Source organism: Onychostruthus taczanowskii, unplaced genomic scaffold, assembly GCF_017590055.1.
Source record: "Onychostruthus taczanowskii isolate IOZ18803 unplaced genomic scaffold, ASM1759005v1 scaffold10, whole genome shotgun sequence".
In the NCBI taxonomy this organism is placed as follows: domain Eukaryota; kingdom Metazoa; phylum Chordata; class Aves; order Passeriformes; family Passeridae; genus Onychostruthus; species Onychostruthus taczanowskii.
The window spans coordinates 8,380,201-8,398,159 of NW_024496526.1; the positions used below are offsets into that span (position 1 = coordinate 8,380,201).

The 17,959-nt window shown below is 40.4% G+C and overlaps 1 protein-coding gene across 10 annotated transcripts in view; it reads left to right on the forward strand.

The window, feature by feature from the left end:
* Positions 1 to 17,959, forward strand: part of KALRN (kalirin RhoGEF kinase) — a 473,687-nt gene that overhangs the window by 303,290 nt on the left and 152,438 nt on the right. For 9 of the 10 annotated variants that reach the window (XM_041406297.1, XM_041406207.1, XM_041406244.1 and 6 more), the window contains exons 14-17: positions 2,452 to 2,647; positions 8,272 to 8,438; positions 14,332 to 14,451; positions 17,040 to 17,258. In XM_041406297.1, the coding sequence (XP_041262231.1) occupies positions 2,452 to 2,647; positions 8,272 to 8,438; positions 14,332 to 14,451; positions 17,040 to 17,258 (702 nt within the window). The remainder of the gene's footprint in view (positions 1 to 2,451; positions 2,648 to 8,271; positions 8,439 to 14,331; positions 14,452 to 17,039; positions 17,259 to 17,959) is intronic. The other variant, XM_041406226.1, reaches the window with a different exon arrangement.

The following is a 17,959-nucleotide window of genomic DNA, read 5'->3' on the forward strand; positions in this document are numbered from 1 at the left end:
AAAGAAATCATTTTCCCTATGCCCAAATCAAATCAGTACATTCAGACTCTGTTGCTATTTCCAAATGGTCCTGTTTGAAGTACAGAAAATGCTGGAATTTTGAGGCATTGTCTGTACAGACAGAAAAGGAAATGTCCTAATGAGATATGCAAAGCAGCATGGTCTCTGTAATAGGGCACCAGATTGGGATTCAGGAAACATGGGTTTTTATCACAGCCCTGCTATTGCTTCTTGCCTTCGTGTGCTTCAGATTCCCTGCTAGCCATCTGTTTGTTACTCAGAGCAATGTACCCAACCTTCCTGTACCCACTTAGCCTGAGAAATTTGGTGTTGTTCCACCTCTTGCTGTGCTTGATTCCTTCCTGTCTTTCCCTGACCCAGCACAGGGGATGACTGTCCCTCCTTCACCAGCTCTACTCAAAGGCTACTTCCTTCCACTGGTGGCTGTGCTCTTGGCCTGGCAGAGCTGCCACTCACTCTGACAGCTTTGGTACTACTGGATATGTCCAGAGCTGCTCAGGTACAGGCTTAGCCTCTGTTCCTGGCCCTGACAATGTGACATGGAGCACCATGGGCTGGTCTTGCATCCTGCATTGTTTATCAGCTTGTATCCTCACTGCCTGTACCATCCTTTCCTCCTTAGCTGGAAAACTGATTTGATCTGGGGAGTGTGGATAACAGAGCAAAGCCCCTTTAGCTCCATTGCCCACAAGCAATAGTGGTCAGTGTCCCTTCTGCAGCCAAGTGGAGAAGTTACTGAGAAGAAGGTATTCTGATTCACTTATGTCACATGCTTTTCCATAGAAAGACCAGAAAGGAACACACATTGAACTGTGTGTTACTGTCATGGCTGTAGAAACCTGCGCTCACTCTGAATTAATTCCGTTGTTTGTAGTTTAAAATGAGGTTAAGACCACCTCAGTTCTGATTGCTGTTAGCTGAGCATCTGCCCCTAAATGTAAATGTATCTGGTAAAACTCTTCTCCACCATAAACTTTGGACATTTTCCCCTAACTGTTAAGTCTGCCAATAAGTCTCCACAGTCCAGGAACTCCTGCTGTGATATGTGAATGAATCAGAGGCTGCTGGAATCAGGAATGGGGGCAAAGACAGTGCAGAGATAGCTATTATTTAAAGGTAATTGAGTGGAATGGGCAAAGGAACAAGCTGAAGAAAAATAGAAACCCCTCAGGATATCCACGCTCTGCCTTCTCCTCCGCAGATGAGACCCAGGTTCTTCATTGAGTAAGTCTGCTTTTCTGCTTCTCTCAAAAAAGAGCCTAAAACGTGCACTTTTTCCTTCTAGTGCAAAACTCTGAGCTCTTGTCCATTCTAATGTGAGAAATGTGTGTCCATTTGTGTCCTCTTCCTGAGCCTATGCTGCATATAGTGTGTGTTTTCTGCAAAGGAAAGCTGAATGGAGAAATTTCCATCTTGGCTCCTTAGGAACATTTCACTGCACACAGGCCCTGAAGAGCACTTTAAGTGAGAAGCAGAGAACTTTTCACTGCATCATAATGTGCACAAGTGGGAATGTAGATATCTACTTTTAGCTCTTCTGAATTTAGCTATGAGGAATTGACCTATTAATCAGAATTAAGTCATTTATTTAATCATTTTCAATTCTTCTAAGACCTGTATTCTGTACTGTACAACTTAATTCCCATTTCCCTTTTTTTCATCCCCCCTCCCTCATTCACTGTCACTAGCACATTCTCTCTTTTTTTCCTGCAGCAGCAGAACCTAGGTTGAAGTGAGACTGGGCTGCTTAGGTGGAGACTAGATCTTGCTTTAGTTGCACAGGCAAAACCTCAGGACTTTGATACCAGCTGGCTTCTGTGGAAAAAGATGTAAAATGCAGAAGGTCCAATAAACGGACTCCTAAAATCATCAGCCTGTGTGTCACAATTAGGAAGCAAAGAAGATTTTGCATGTTCCCAGGAGTTACTGGCAGGTCTTTGGTTACAGCCAGGTTTCATTTGTGAATCTGTAGATGATTCACCTAAAGCTTGAGTGTGATGTTTCTGTGTTGTGCGTTGCATCTGTGATATGTAACATATAATGTGCTGCAAAATGAATGTTATAGAAACATTGAGGCCATTTTGGGATTGTGTGGTTGCAGGGTGGTAATTCTGGAAGCATTATTTTTTCATGTAGTTTGAATATATTCAGAAACATTTGTTCCACCATTAATGAGAATATAGTAAGTATTCTCTTCCAGTGGCCTTTGGGATATGTAAGAAAAAAGGAAGGTGATAGTTTTTGTTGGACTGATAATCTTTTCATGGATCCTCACCTAAGAAAAATTTAAAGTGTTACCATTAAGTGGGCAGGATCTGGAGTTTGAAGGTTTCTGGATCAGAGTCAAAATACGAAGTATTTTCTGATCCAAACACTGTTTGAGAGTAAGATATTTCACTGATTCTGAGTATCTGTCTTCTGCCCATGAAGGTTACAGCAGAGTTGGATGCTTGGAATGAGGATCTGCTGAGGCAAATGAATGATTTCAATACTGAGGATCTCACTCTGGCTGAGCAGCGATTGCAGCGTCACACTGAGCGGAAACTGGCCATGAACAACATGACCTTTGAAGTCATCCAGCAAGGGCAAGAATTGCACCAATATATCATGGAGGTCCAGGCTTCAGGTGAGAAGAACAATTTGATCTCTGTTTTACATGGGGGGGAAAAAATAAACAACCCAGCCAAAAAGCCATAAAACAAGAAAAAGCCCAAACCCCCAAAATGCATAGCAGGCTGAAATAATGCTGTACATACCAAATAAGCTTTTAACATATGCAATACCTGTCTCTCCACTCTCACAGCTGTCCCACAAGTTTTAAGAATTTTGATTCAGGATTTTATTTAAAAACCTGCTGTTTCTTTGAAACTGCAACTCATTGAGGAAGTGAAGCTGAATTTCAAGTTTCATTCAGAAAGTTTCACAGCTGCAGGATGGAGTGTGTGGTTGACTCCAAATTGGATGGAGAGGGGAGGGCAAGACTTGCTCCAGCTCAGAAACAAGCACTGCAGTCAAGACCTACAGATCCTTGAGCTGGGCAATCAGACCTCAGGTCTGGATGCAGTCTAGTCATTTTAGACTCCTAAGCTTGATAATCTTATTGCAAATTGACTTTAGTGAGAGTCAAACTGACCAGATGGTCTGGCTTCATCCTCTGCAGACTGGAGTACCTTTTCTCTGTTCCCCATTTCAGGGTGCAGACATGCCCAAGGGAAAGAGAGAGAGGGTAAGGAGAGAAAGAATCTAGTTATCCAAGAGTGCTCTGGGAAAGAATCCAAATATGAGAGCCTTCAAACCAGTAATGAAATGGCATTCTTGTTTCCAGCCAGTTCTACTTGGAATTGTTTTGTGTAAAAAGGGAACATGATAAACCACACTGGAATTCTCCTTTTCAGAGTGCACTTAAAGGTAGCAACTTGGGTGCAAAAAAGCCCTTTGAGATGTGCTCTTAAATGAAAGCTTTGATTCATTTTGCTAGGGAGTCTGTCTGATTTTGCTCTGCTTTTCAGCATGAGAATTTCTAATACATCCTAAGAGTCAAAATTTTTGTTTCCTTGAATTTTGCATCTGGAAAAGGAATACCATATTTCAGATTAATCATTGCATAAAGCCCAGAAGTGAATGTTGCTTATGTAGTGCTTTAACCTTCTAAAATGTTTGGAAAGATTGCAAAGCAAGAGCAGTTCCTGTTCTTTCCCTCCTTTGAAATAAAAAGGATTTTATGGTATTATTCTTTGGCAAACATTTTACCTCTAGGCACCTACCTTCAGAACAATCTGGCAGTATCCAGCCTGATTTGGCAGGCTGCACTCAACAGAGGCTTGAGGACTGCTTCAAGAGGATGTTGTGAACTAGATAATCTGATGCATTCTGTGAGCCTCTCTGAGATCTACCCACATGATGCCTGGCCCTGTGCTTCAGCCTCCCTGCTTTCTGAGTTAGGAAACTCGTCCTAAGACATTGGTTAAGATGTTTGTGCTCTTTTGTCTCTTTGTTTTTTGATGCTGAAGGAATCTATGGGAGGTAAAGAATATGATCCAGAACAGAGCACAGTCAGGAGCCTCAGTGACTGAGTTTTAGAAAATAAAATCTGTGTTTGTCAAGAAGTTAGAAACAACTTTTTGGATTGCTGACAAAAGGTTAGCAAGTCAGTGAATTGACTTGTAAAATGTTTTTGTAAGATTCTCTAAGGCCACTTTCTATGAAGCCTACCTAATAAAAATCCATTGCTCTCAAAAGCAGGGAAGCAGAAGTCCCATGGGAGAGTAACTGTAGTTAATCAAAGGTAATGGCCATGTCTACTATGCGTGGAATGCTAAATGCTGGGAGAATGGAAAAATAAAGGAGAAAGGTAGTACTTGGGAGCCCACTGCTTCTTAGTTCAGTAAAGAACAGTTATACTTCATAAAAAAGTGATTGAATTTTACTCCCTTTTCCTGAATCCTTTATCATAGCCATTCAGGGCATAGGGTGGGGGATGATTCTTCTTAACTGCCAGAGCTGAAAATTTGCAGAGGTTCTGGGAAATCAGCTGCTATTGCTGCTTTCTTTTTACACTGTCACCACTGATACAATCAAAACTCAGCTGTAGCCACAGAATATAAGCCTCAAAAAATGTGATTTTCCAGAGCCATTCTACCTAACCAGCCACCCTTAATTGACCAAGTTTCTTCCCTTCCCTGCAAGTCTCTTTGAGCTTTATTCTTTTCAGCATGCCACACAGAAGACTGACTTGGTTTTGATCACTCTCTCGTTTGTCTTGGAGGTCTTTAAGCCAGCAAGTCTGTCAGATAAAATTACATCCACATGCTGCCATTTATGATGTCTTTTTCACTCGGAAGTCTTGAGGAGGTAGAAAAAGAAGGTTTTGAACATTCAGCCATGATTTTTTGCATGTCTGATGCAGACTTGGAGCACTGACGCTTACTAGGCTGTGGAGTGTGTGGCAATGCCTCACTTATGTGTCAACATTCTTATGTTGGTACAATAAATCCAGTGGTTTTGTGATGCACCAGGTCAGACTCTGGATACTGAGGGCATCCACACAATCAGGCTTCTCTGCGAGCCCAGTATTTCCAAAATTCCATCCTGCTCAGGGTTATGTTTCTGTGACTCCAGCACATGTGAGTGAGCCTGGATTAGACTGTTTTGTCCATCAGAATAATTATTTTTTTTAAGAAATGTTTGGTTTTGTTAGGGAATAGGTAAGATCTGGAAGTCAGGTTGCATTTCCTGAAATTTTGCACTACTTGCAAATTGTTGCTAAAATCTGTGTCAATCAGGAAACATATTTGTATGTAGAGAATATTATGGTAATATTCTCAACAAGACTGGAGTTTCTAATGAGCCAGTCCTTTTTGTTTCAAGGAACCTATCTGCTATTTTTCCTATTTGATTTTAGCTCTACTGCTGATAGCAAAGCTAAATATGTGGGGAAATACTCTCAGCAATGGTTATTGATTTTTCTGGATGCCTAACTCAATACGTTGAAGGAGCCTGGTGTTTCCAAAAGTGACAACTTGGGCAATTCTGAGAATCCCATTTCCCACAGGAAGTTTAGGATAATTATTCAGGTGTAATTCAGCACTTGGGCCCAAGCTGTGGTGGTGATGTGCTCAGGTAATTTATTAGCATATGCACCTTAGTTAGTCTGATTCTAGGCATTAAAAGCAGTTATACTCTAATAGCTAGTTAATTGATTGTGCAAATTTATTTGATTAAGAAAGTCCATTTGCATTGTCAATATCATTGTCATAATGAGCCCCCAGTTGGGGGTCTCTAATAGTTTACAGAGCTCCTTTTTATATCTTAGATAAATTGCTTCTAAGTCAAACCTGAAATGCACTGTAGAGCTGAAAATTGGGATATTTATTCAGTACCTGCCTGATACATGTAAAATTCAAAGTCCTTTTGCTTCCTGGTCATCAAGCTAACATTGTTCACCTCTTTTCCAAGTGTTGCATTGCTTAAAAGGGAAGCAGAAATCCATTTCATTTGCTTTGTGATGACCTTTATAGTTAATTACAACTGTAGTTTATAGTTCAAAGAAGATAATATAAACTCTGCTATCACAGGCTCTTAATATTTCAGCATAAATCAGGTTTAAAGAAGTTTGAGAACAGTTTTGTACAGGTTAAAAAGCAAGACTTCCCTAGACTGAATTGTATCTCAAGTTGCAAGCAGTTCAGGTGTCACTAATGTGTGTTTTGTAGGATGCCAGTTAGTGTGGCTCAGTACTCTTTCCTGTAGGATTTTTTTAAAAACGTTTTTGATTCGATATCACTCACTTGACATCTGCTGCACTGTTTGAGGCAGTAGAAGAAAATGGCAACCAAGTTCATTTTATCAGAAAGTCAGCTGTGCTTTCCTAGCTGTCAAAACACAATGTAAAGATAATATGTATGAAATTATTTGGGAAACAAGGCTTTCTATTTTGCCAACCAATACTCGAGAAGAAAAAGCGCTCTCACCGCGTGTGCTGGCACCACAGAATAAATCTGCATGACATATGACAAGCAGGAAAGGGCAGATCATTCATCATGGGGAGCACACACTGCCCTTGGATAGCATCCCAGGCAGTTCCCTGGTTGCTGCTGATGAGTTAGCACGATCAGAGCTGCACCAGCTGAGTGTGCGGGAGGGAAAGCTGTGCATTTAATATCCAATAGGTGTGGTGAAGTCAAGCATACAAAAAGCCATCATGTCCTCAGGATACAGAACCATATGCAGGCTAATTGCAGCAACAATGCCTGGTGTCTGGCAATTGAAAAGAACTTCACTCCCAAGAATAGAAACATATATTAAATTTCCAGTTTTAAATGGGAAGCCAGGGGCCATTCCACTTTATTTGGTAATGAAGGAACTGTTTTGTTTTGGCTGGGAAAGGGAATAAGCCAATCATTTGTATTCCCATGTGCTTTTTCTGATAAAACCAGAAACCAGGAAAAGGGATAGGGTTAGTAATAAGGTTCATATTTATTTTGTGTGCTGTACTGTGTAGATACCGCTGAATGAAAGTCATGAGTCTCTGAGGTGGATAAAGAGGGAGGTAAAGACAACTTTCTAAATGGTTTTCAAAAATAGTGTCCAAGACTTTTTTTCAGCAGCTTCTAATTAACACATTTCTGTTTAAATGCTGTATTATTCTGTTAAATCAAATGGCTTTGGAGGAAAGTGCAGTGTTTTCTCCGCATTACTGCAATCATATTATTTTTCTGTTAGATTCCTTATCCTTCCTGCTTTGAGGCCAATGGCAAAATTCCAGTAGACCTTCATAAGGGAAGAGTCAGGTCTTTATTAGTTTGCAATCCCAGGGACTGCAGTAGCACAGAATGACATCATGTTTCCTCCAAGCCAAACCTTCCAGTTGCACTGGTGGCGAGCCCAACGTCACAGTCACATCAGTGGCACCCAGAAGGAAGGTGTGCACCTCTGCACTGTATTTCATGTAAACACTACACACAAGGTTCACAGCGTCAGAAAAACATTCAGGAGGTAGGAAGGGCCTCAGGACGTCTCTATTTCAATCTTATGATCAAGTCAGGGCCATGGAATCAGACCAGGCCTTTGAGGGGTTAGCAAGTTCGTGAACGATGCAAGGGAGGGGGATGTGGCACGAGGACACCCTTTCTGAATGCTGTGTGAGGATGGACAAAAGTCAGTCTGTGCAATAATTCTGAATGAACTAAAGTCTGATTTAAACTACTTCATTGTTGATGATCCTCTAAAAGCATCCAGATAGAAAAAGGTTTTCTCTATGGAGTTTCCTGCACTTATGGCAAGCACTACTGTAGATCTATTTGACTTCTCTGTTTTCTTCCTTATCTCTTTTCTCTTCTAGTTGTTTTTTTTCAACATGCGTTATAGGTTTATTAATTACCCTAAAAAACTAGGATTTTTCTGGTTTGGCTTTTTTTTTTTTTTTTTTTGGTTTGTTTTTGTTTTGGTTTTTTTTATTCGATGTTCATGCAAGTTTTTGAACAAGACTGTGCTTAGGTCAGTCTGACTGGTCAGATGCTGATGAGTCAGATGAGCAATGACCACTAGAGAAACACCACTTTGTAGAAAAAAGTAGTGATGAAGATTAGGGAGCTGTGAAAGCCAAATATTACACGTGAGAAGGTTAAGTGAGAAAGAATTACTCAGGCAGTTGCAAATAACTTGTTAAGTGGCAAAAAATTTTGAAGTTTCCAGTTAAGCAAAACTGAAATTTCAAGTAAGTGCAGTAATCTTTCTCTCTGCTTGTTACAGGCATTGAGCTGATCTGTGAAAAAGACATTGATCTTGCAACCCAAGTTCAAGAGCTGCTGGAATTCCTTCACGAGAAGCAGCACGAGCTGGAGCTGAATGCTGACCAAACTCACAAGAGGTTAGAGCAGTGCCTGCAGCTCCGGCACCTCCAGGCTGAGGTCAAGCAGGTGAGAGTTTTTAACCACACGTGAGGTGTTGAGGGGGTTTTAGCCATTACATACATTCACACTGCTAAGCCAGTGTCTGCCAAGGGACAAACCTTTAGGTGGGCAGTCTAAATCCCCCTTTTCTTAACAATACTTGATTTGCTGGCCGGTTACAGAATGGCCCTTTGCAAATAAGACGGGGCTCTGCTCTCCCACGTGTGCATGTTTTTGGCTTCATGGGTAGTTATAGGAATTCTGTGCAGAGCTGACCACATACCTTCTCAGCTGGGGAAGTGGTCTCAGACTCCAAGTGTTCTGGGAGTATAATTATTTGATTTGTGACCCAGACTTAAGCTGAGGTGGAATACAGGCCCACAGCAGAGGAAACTGAGCTGCGAGGCCCAGGTATGAAATTATGGTAGTTTCACCTTTTCATTTATTACGATGCCTCTGTTGTCTTGCAGGAATCTTTTAACATCTTCTACTGATTTAAAAAATTCTATCAATGGTCTCTAGATCCCAGGACTTGTTTAGACCTCTTAGTATTATTAAATTGTCTTTCTTTCAGATTTCATCCCAGCATAGGCAGTCATGTTCTGCCTCCCTTGGTTTTCCCTAATATTTAATTTGGATACCTCATGTCTCTTTGTTTTCCTTTGCTGCACAGGATAACATTACACTTCCTGCTTCCTAGCCCATAGGTGGCTTCACAATCTAGTGTATGCCTGTCTTTTTATTGAATGTTCTTGATTTCATCAGGAAAACCAAGAATGTTTTTCCAGACATCTGGAATATTCAGTTTTCCATTTTTCTATACAAATAGGTGCGTTGGGAGGTGGTGTTGGGACAAGTGTCCAAATACTACAAGGTAGTAAAGATAAAAGAGATCTGCTCATTTGTTTACTTAAACACATACACACACTCTCTGAATGCTCAGTACATATGATCATATATATTCATTTTTGAAGACAGAATGACTGAGTGATGCTTTATCTGAATTGCTTTATTGTGTCCAGCAAAAGAAATCCTTCACATTCAACAAACTGGTAGCACTAACAGCAGTGTATATGTTCTCTTTCAAAATCCTCTTTGATGTAAATATTTTTCAACTCTACCAAATAGTAGCATAGAACTCTCCTAATTTTTATTTTTAAAAGATGGTCATTTTGCATTTATGATTATTGAAGATCAGCTCCTCACAAAGTTCTGGAGCTCTGTAGACTGCTTGGCTTTCTTCTGGAAAAAAAAAAAATCCAGAAACACTTTATGATATTTATAGCCACTACCTTAACATGATTATGAAGTATATACTTTTTTTTTTCCTATAGGTTCCTGAAGTTTCTTAGCTTTGCTAAGCCTGGAGGTGTATATGATAGATTTATGGTAAAGCAGAGCCACTTTAACTTGTGACAGAAAGCAGAGAGGAGTTACATGTGTAGGAGAAAGGCTAGAGCTGCAGGTTGCCCACTTGTCTGGGATGAAGTTCACTCAGCCCTGTGGCTGCTCCTGCAGCCATTCAGTGGCAGTGAAGCACTTTCTGCAGGTACCTGATGTTATTTGCCTTATTATCCAATATCTGCTGGTCCTTAACTATTTTACAACTGAAATCTACCCAAAGGAAGTGGTTATAGGACTGAGCTAATACTTACTGTGAGAGAACAGCTGCCTTGAATTAGTATTTCCTTAACAGAGCTTGGGACCATCAGAGCCTTTGTTATTATGTGACCTCCCAGCAAACCAGTAGTGCAAAAACATTTTATTTGTTCAGCTGAATACTAAGCTTGTTAACCTATAAATTACCACAGCTACAATCTCCCTTAGAAAGAGGCAAGTTAAAATATTTCAGTGTCTTATCTATTTGGTTTCCTGTAGATGAGTCATATTCCCAACCATTTAGTGAAATTGGGGAATATATTGATTTTGGCTTGTAGTTCACCTCCAGTCTGGTCCAGGTTTCCTTCACTTTCAGTTTAGTGCATCTGAGATGATGGATGATCTCATTACCAAATTGCTCTTTCTCTTGTGAATGAGTTGAGATGTGGTTGTTGCAAGACACCTCCTGTAGCTGTGTTAAGTTCTGCTGACAGAGTAAAATTGGTCAAAGCTGCTACATCTACATGTGTTTGCATTTTGATATAATGGCTCATGGAAATAAAAAGTCTTTAAACTGTCTCTATCTATTTAAGTTTCATTTACCAGAGATTTCTGCTTTATATCATATGCACCAAGGGTTTGAATGCCAAGACAATGAATTGAAGTTTGGGGCCATTAAAGTGGAACAATTCCAAACGAGATGTTCTGTGAACCGCTTTAGAGCGGAAATGGTAAAGATCAGTAATTCACAAGGTCTTTGTTATTAAGAAAAATTCTGACCAAGCCTGATTTTCCCTCATTTGGATCCTACTCATTTCTGACAGAAACTATAGAGCTTGGACTGCTTACATAAAAGTAATAACAGAATAGATTTGTGGAGATCAGTTTAAAAAAACAAACTGTAATGCTGTGCCTGCAGCTGTTTGGCTTCCCTATCCCCTTAATTTATCTTTGTATGGTTTGGGCTTTTTTTTTTTTTTTTTAGTACGTTTTGAACTTGACCTAATTTGCTCCAAGATATCCTCAAGGTGTCCCACTATACTTGCTTTCCAGGTTGTTTTGAAGTATATTTAATCCTTTTCATGTGCTTCTTATCCATCTATTTTTTGCTGTTTGGCATTAGATTTACTTCAAAATATATATGCCCAAAGGATGATGGGAAGTAGTAATTTGAGAGACACTGAATATGTTTGTTTTTTCCTAAACTAATGTCAAATAGCTCCTGGAAAAAGGATGAAGTTTTAAACATGGTTAAAATTACAAGAAGCTGTCCTTGATGGTTGTGTCTGTGTTAGTAAAAGCTTCTGAAGGAAGCTGCAAAGGGTCTGGAGGTGTAAAAGATTCACTTAGATTGTTTTCTCCTCTAAACTTAAAAATCTTTTCTTATCTGACTGGAAAGATATCCATAGCAAGGCCTTAAGTCTTTTTTAGAAACATGAAGAAACATTTTCAGAAATATTCTGACTAAACTGAGCAGTAGACAAAAGCACTGCATGGTACAGAGCTCTCATTTCTTAAGGATGGCTGCACAAGGGGTGCCTCAATCTTTATTTTTCCTGTAGAGTCTGACTCTGTGCTCAGTGAAGATGGCAGAGTTCCAGGGAAGAAATTAGGAGTTTTAGAAGAATTTGGTACTATTATTTAATTACAGAGAATCCCTGTACAGGAGCATAGCCTCTCTGAAGCAAATTGGAGTCAAAGGTGGGAGCTGTTTGAGCTGTGGTGATTGCCCTGTTAAACAACCCATGCCTTGAAGTGAAACTGTTCTCCAGTGGCAAGTGGCTTTTATATAAGAGCCCATAAAATTGTTTCTGCTTCTCTGTTATAAAAATTTGTTGTATAAGGATGTATAAGAAAGTCTTTGAAGATTTATTTAACTCCAGAATTATTTAATCATTGCTTCTACAAAGCTGATAAAATCTGTAATTTGTAGAAAATATATTTTTAAAGCTGTCTTTTAGGGTTGGCCTGTCTGCACATTGCTAAATAATGGTGAAACTATCAATACAGGAAATAATCATAGAAGTGCTTTGGTCCTGTATTAGGAGTTTTTCTATATATTTTAAGGAAAGGTATGAAGCACTATATGAGTAGAGGTCACTTTGTGAGCAGGTCTTGTAAACCAGATAAAAATGTGTAAGTGGCCCCTTCCAGCCAGTTCTAAACCAGGGACACAAGGAATGTCTCTGCAAGGGTTTTGAACTTAGACTTAAGAAGCTTTGGTTGTGCATTTTGGTTGTGCAACTGCATTTTTCTTTCTCCTTACTGTATGGAAACAACACAAGAGTGAAGCATTGCTATGAAAATAGCCAATGCAAATCCCAGATGAGTCTCCAACATGGAAGTGCCAGACTTGTCAAAGTAGAAAAGGGTCACTGTGTAAATGCTTCCAAGAAAAATTTGCTAGTGCTTGGGTGCTCCTTGGCCTGAAAAGGGGGATGTAGGAACCCCAGAATAGGTGTCCAAGCCCACACTCTGGGGGAAGGAGAGGGGGCAGCTGCTCAGGGGTGGCAGCAGCCTTGGTCAGGAGCAGTGCTGGCAGCATTGCTGGCACATGGAATCCACCAGTCCACCTGAACTGCTTTCCCCTGGATAATTTGAGTCTGCAAGACTCTTGAAAAGAGGGATGAGTATGTGTTGTCAACACAAGAGGAAACCTGGCAGACTGGTTGTGTGGTCCCTCTTCCAAATCAAGTTGTGTTGTTTTAAGATTGAGCTTCCATGTATTTCTTTCTGATGTTTTGCTATTTAGAGGCTCAGATATTTGTGTGAAATCTGTGTCAAACTGTCTTTGGTAGTTTTTTAAAAACTCAGCTGAAATGAAAGATGTTCCACAGAGGAAAAAAAAAAATCCTGTATTTTTACCATACACACTCAGTATTTTCTACTCTCCAAATAGTCCAAGGCTGGGTGTATTGCAGTATGTAAAACATGAAAGCATGTCTTGTCTCATGATGTCCTCAGTTCAAGCCTTTCCCAGGTACAGTGATCCTTTGCTTAGCTTCAGAGTTTGGTACCATGTAGCTGGTAATAATGCAGTCTGATGGGTTATAGAAAATATCAGACAATGCAATTTCCACATGATAACTCAACTGCTTTTTCTTTAAATGTGTGATGCATTTACCACAGGAACAATTACACCTGCTGATAAAGAGAAATTAATTAAATTAAATCTTCCACACTGTTGTACTGAGCAGAATGTAATTTTCTACAAATTAGGGTCAGCTACATGTATAGATGTCTCCCATTTTTCTCCTAGGGAAAACTAATTCTTTTACCCTACAGGGAACTGAATGGCACTAACTAGGGTGATGCATGATGAAAAACAAAGCAATAAAAAAATCCCTCTTTCCTCCAGGCAATTAATGGATCACTTGTAGAAAATGACAGTACAAAGGGAAATTGCTATGTAGACTATTGCAGCAAAGTCAATTTTGGAAATCACGAGCTAAATTTAGGGCAGTGATTGAGCAGTCAGGATTTCCTGTGGATCTGTGAATTGGACTCAGCGACCTTCTGGCTTTATTGGACTAATATGACACTTTCACAGGTAGAAAAAAAGTCTTTGAGGCCACACAGGAAAGAACTTGCATGTGTGTTCTGGGTGCTAATTTCCTAAAGACGTGTCTTAAAATAGCAGAAAATGTTGCTGCTTAAATGATGAGTACAAGCTTGATGGATTAATTATGTACATTTAGGATCTGATTCTGCCATCATTACAGCATGGATTGCATGTCTACAAATAATTTTAACATGTCTGAAGTAAAGCCTCTTGATTAAACACAAAATGCAAGATTTGACATTTTTTCCTAGCTGTGTGCAGGTGGAAACTCCAACTGCATCTTAACTCCGTGCCAAATGAATCCAACTGTGCCCTCTCCCTCCTTCCCCCAAACTCAGATTTTTGTGTGAAATACACACAGGCAAGTGAAGCAGAAAAGTGTTGCAACATCTATGATTCCAGTTGGAAATTTGAAAAGATGTTTAAATTCAAATCTCCCTCATTATGCTTTGTGGTTTTGCCCTGGGGTATTTGCATAGGGGCCCATTCATTTTTGTGATCAAACCTTGAAAATGATTATCCTTTGCTGTCCAAATATCCATGTAAAGGGAGTTTAATTCTTCAAGCAATAACTTTTTTAATAAGATCTTTGCCTTTTAAAACTGTGTGCCATTAAGACGTTATGCTAGGATTTCTTTCTGTTCACAGCTTTAGCCTGAGACCACACTTGTTCAGTCAGGCTGAAGCACCTTCTAATAGGTGACTGCATAAACCCAGGTAGTGAAGGCACCTTTCAATGAGCACATCCTCTGTTTGCAGGTGCTTGGCTGGATCAGGAATGGGGAGTCGATGCTCAACGCCAGCCTGGTCAATGCCAGCTCCCTCTCGGAGGCTGAGCAGCTCCAGCGGGAGCACGAGCAGTTCCAGCTGGCAATAGAGGTAACACCAACAACTTCACTTTGTTTCTCCTTCCCAGGTGAACATCACACTAAAGGTTAACTCTTGGGCATCAATCATTGCTTTCTTGAAGGAATAGAGGCTTTAGAGAATCAACTTATCATTAAACTCATAATGTAGCCAGAAACTAATAGTGAAACAAATTATTTATCACCTGCAGCTAATTCTTCTGCTGCCAGATATCAGCTTTGCCGTTCATGAAAATGACACTCGAGCATCTCCTGAAAATTTCCTTGATAAAAAAATTAAGATTGAAATTAATAAAGTGATCTGAAATGGGAAAAGTTTGTCAAGTCAGTTTCCTTCCACATCCACAGTCTGGAGGTCATTCCACAGCATTCATGTGTGAATATCGTTGTACTGGATAATGCTCTCATGCTAAATAATCTTTCATTCAGCTTTCCTTTCATGAACATCAGAAAATAAATTAATTCCAACCCTCATCCTCAAACAACTTTGACAAAGAGGCAAGGGGGCAGTTTTTAAGAATTGACTCCTAAACTGCTTTTCCCCCTTTTTGCTCTGGAGAAGCAACACATCTCTGACCTGGCCCTTGGAAACCGATTGTGAGCCAACCCATTTGCATCACTCACAGGGCCAGGAGGAACAGCCCCTGCTCTGAGCAGCTTTCCTTTGAATGAGAAGGTAATGAAGGGCTAAGGTCTGCTCTGAGCAGTGCACTGAAAGATTCCTGATTAAGCTCAGTTCTTTATGTATCTGTTATTGTGAGCAAACCCTCACAGGGTGTGCTGACATCAGTTGCTAGAAAGAGCTTGCTTTCTAGCATTGTATTTTCCTGTTCCAGCTTAAAAGGTATGTGTGCTTCCCAGATTATATTGATTGTTAGGTTTTTACAGAGAAAAGAACAGCTGAAAAATACCCTTATACTTGAAAACTAAACCAGACTAAACTCTGCAAGTATGGAGATTTGAAGAGATGCCTGAGTGGGGGTGGGACGTGCTGGGAAGAGGAAGGCATGTCTCCTGGTAAACTTGAAGTTAGTCAATATACATTACAGTGATGCTAATAAGTATAAATATCAGCTAATGACTTATTTTGATCCAGCTCTGCTCAGAGTAATGAGGGAGCAGCTGTTGCAGATCCTAAAGGAAAAGGAAGGAGTTTTTTATCAATTCTGTATGAGCTGGCTGGTACCAAGCTGTGCTGACCACATCTTGGCAGCCACCACCAGACAGCAGTGGGGAACAAGACACCCACTGGCTGAGTTATCACAGCTTCTGACACTGGGGAAGTGCTTGCATTTGGTGGTGAATGCAAATTGCAGAGGGAGAAGAGGGGAAATAAGTTTTCAAAAAGAAAAAACACTAGATTAAATATTTAAAGTATTTAAAGCTCAATATGAGGAAGACATCAGCAAAGCACACGAGGCAGACTGTTCTCTAAAAACATTCTAGATGTGGAATTGATTTTCAGTTGAAATCCTTCAAAGTCTATTTCAAACAAGTATTACAATTCTAACATCAGTAAAGCAGCTGGATATTAAATTTAAGCAGTTGTTCTTGAACATCTTCCTAAGTTTCTGCCAAGTATTAATGCTTTTTGTTTCCTAATAGCTTTCTCTACATTGCATTATTCATCAGTGTATTGCCAGATGATTTCAAGCTTTTTTCCAGGTTCATGGCTTAGATCATAAAACTATCACATGAGAATTTGTCAGCAGCAGTTACAAATGGGACATAGCACAGAGGAGTCTGAGAGATTTTAGGGCTTCTGTTTAGAACATTAAAATAAAATACTGGACTTAACCATGTCTGAACAGTTACTCACGAGACTGGGAAGGGATGGGGGCTATTTTAGCAGCCCACAGAAGAAGACATAGCCACCACTTGGTAACTCTGAGAGGAGCTGGTATAGGCCGAGGAGTGGGGCAGATAACTCAGTCCTGCCTGTAAAGTGGCTACTGAGTAAACTGGGGAATGGTGGAGGGAATGGTTTGACTCTCCCCAGCTCTGACCTTAAAGGTAGGAGCATAAGTCTAATCTCCAGTATGAGTCAACTGACTTCCAGAAATGCATCTTGTAGGGGCTGCTACCTGTGATGAAGTTCATGCCCTTTAGTAAAACATCTTATTTTCTGGGATTGATGTTTTGAACAACTGCACAAGTAAAGCTGCTGATGCCAGGTAAACTGCCTGGCAAGAGCCAAATTGGGGTGGTTAGGCCCACGGTTTGCCAGCTGTTCAGAGTTTGCTTTTGGGCTGCAGGTTGTGTGGGATGCAGTCAGCACTGAGGCTGGGTGAGAGCTCAGTGAGAGCTGCCTGCACCAGGCAGTCAGAATGAACCCCGGGGGCCCCACCCCATGTTACTGCCCAAGGGGCAGTAGCTGACCACTGGAGCCAACCCAGTGCTTACATGTTCCAAGCTTTATTAACATGTTGCAAATGTGTGTGAATAACTGAAACTAAAATGCTTTGCAGAAAGTGACTGTTAACTGAAGATAATTCTGAAAATATTTCACTCTCTCGCATCCCCATGCTCACGCCTCGCTTCACCTTTCTCCCATACATCTGGCACATCTGTACAACCTCTCTTTCCTCCCCTCGTACACAGTCCCTCTTTCATGCCACTTCCTTACAGAAGACACACCAGAGTGCCCTGCAGGTCCAGCAGAAGGCCGAAGTGTTGCTGCAGGCTGGACATTATGATGCTGATGCCATCAGAGAATGTGCTGAGAAGGTGGCCCTGCACTGGCAGCAGCTGATGCTGAAGATGGAGGACAGGCTCAAACTCGTCAATGCCTCCGTGGCCTTTTATAAAACCTCTGAGCAGGTGAGCTGGACAGGGCCATTTCTTAGCCATAGTAAACCAAGTCTGAATCAGTAAAAATTCTTTCTTTGACAAGTAGTGCGACACCAAAAAAAAAAAAAAAAAAAAAAAAAAAAAAAAAAAAAAAAAAAAACCCAAAAGCAAACATAACCCACTCACCCCTCAAAAAAGATGAAAAGGAGCAGCAAGGAGTTTGTAATAACTTTCACCTTAGTTTTCAGTGTAGCAGTGTAGTTCTTGAAGGTGCTATTTTTGTTGGGTTTTTTCAATTTTCCCCTTTCAAACAGGAATAATTTTTGAAATCCCACTTTTATTTCAAGTTCTCGTGATACTTAGTTTTGAGGAGTATAAATCTGCTTTTCCTTGAGAACTTCTTGCAATTAATTAATTTTTACTTTTTGAGCCAATGTTTTCACTAGTACTTAAATACCACCATGCCAAAAAAGATGCCAAGATTTGAAGGGATTTCTCTTAAACCCACCTGCAACACACATAATTACAGCAGGAGCCCATTATATGCTATCCCAATTCTACTTCATTCCAGGTGTTCATGAATTGCAAAACACATTCCAGTTGGCTGCTGGCATGGTGGGATTATTCGTCCCTTGCACAAGCAGGTGCCCTTTATACTGTAGTCAGTGGGAATTAGTGTCACAGTGTGGCTACCCTAGCAGCCTTGCCTGATGTCATTTACTGCAGCCAGG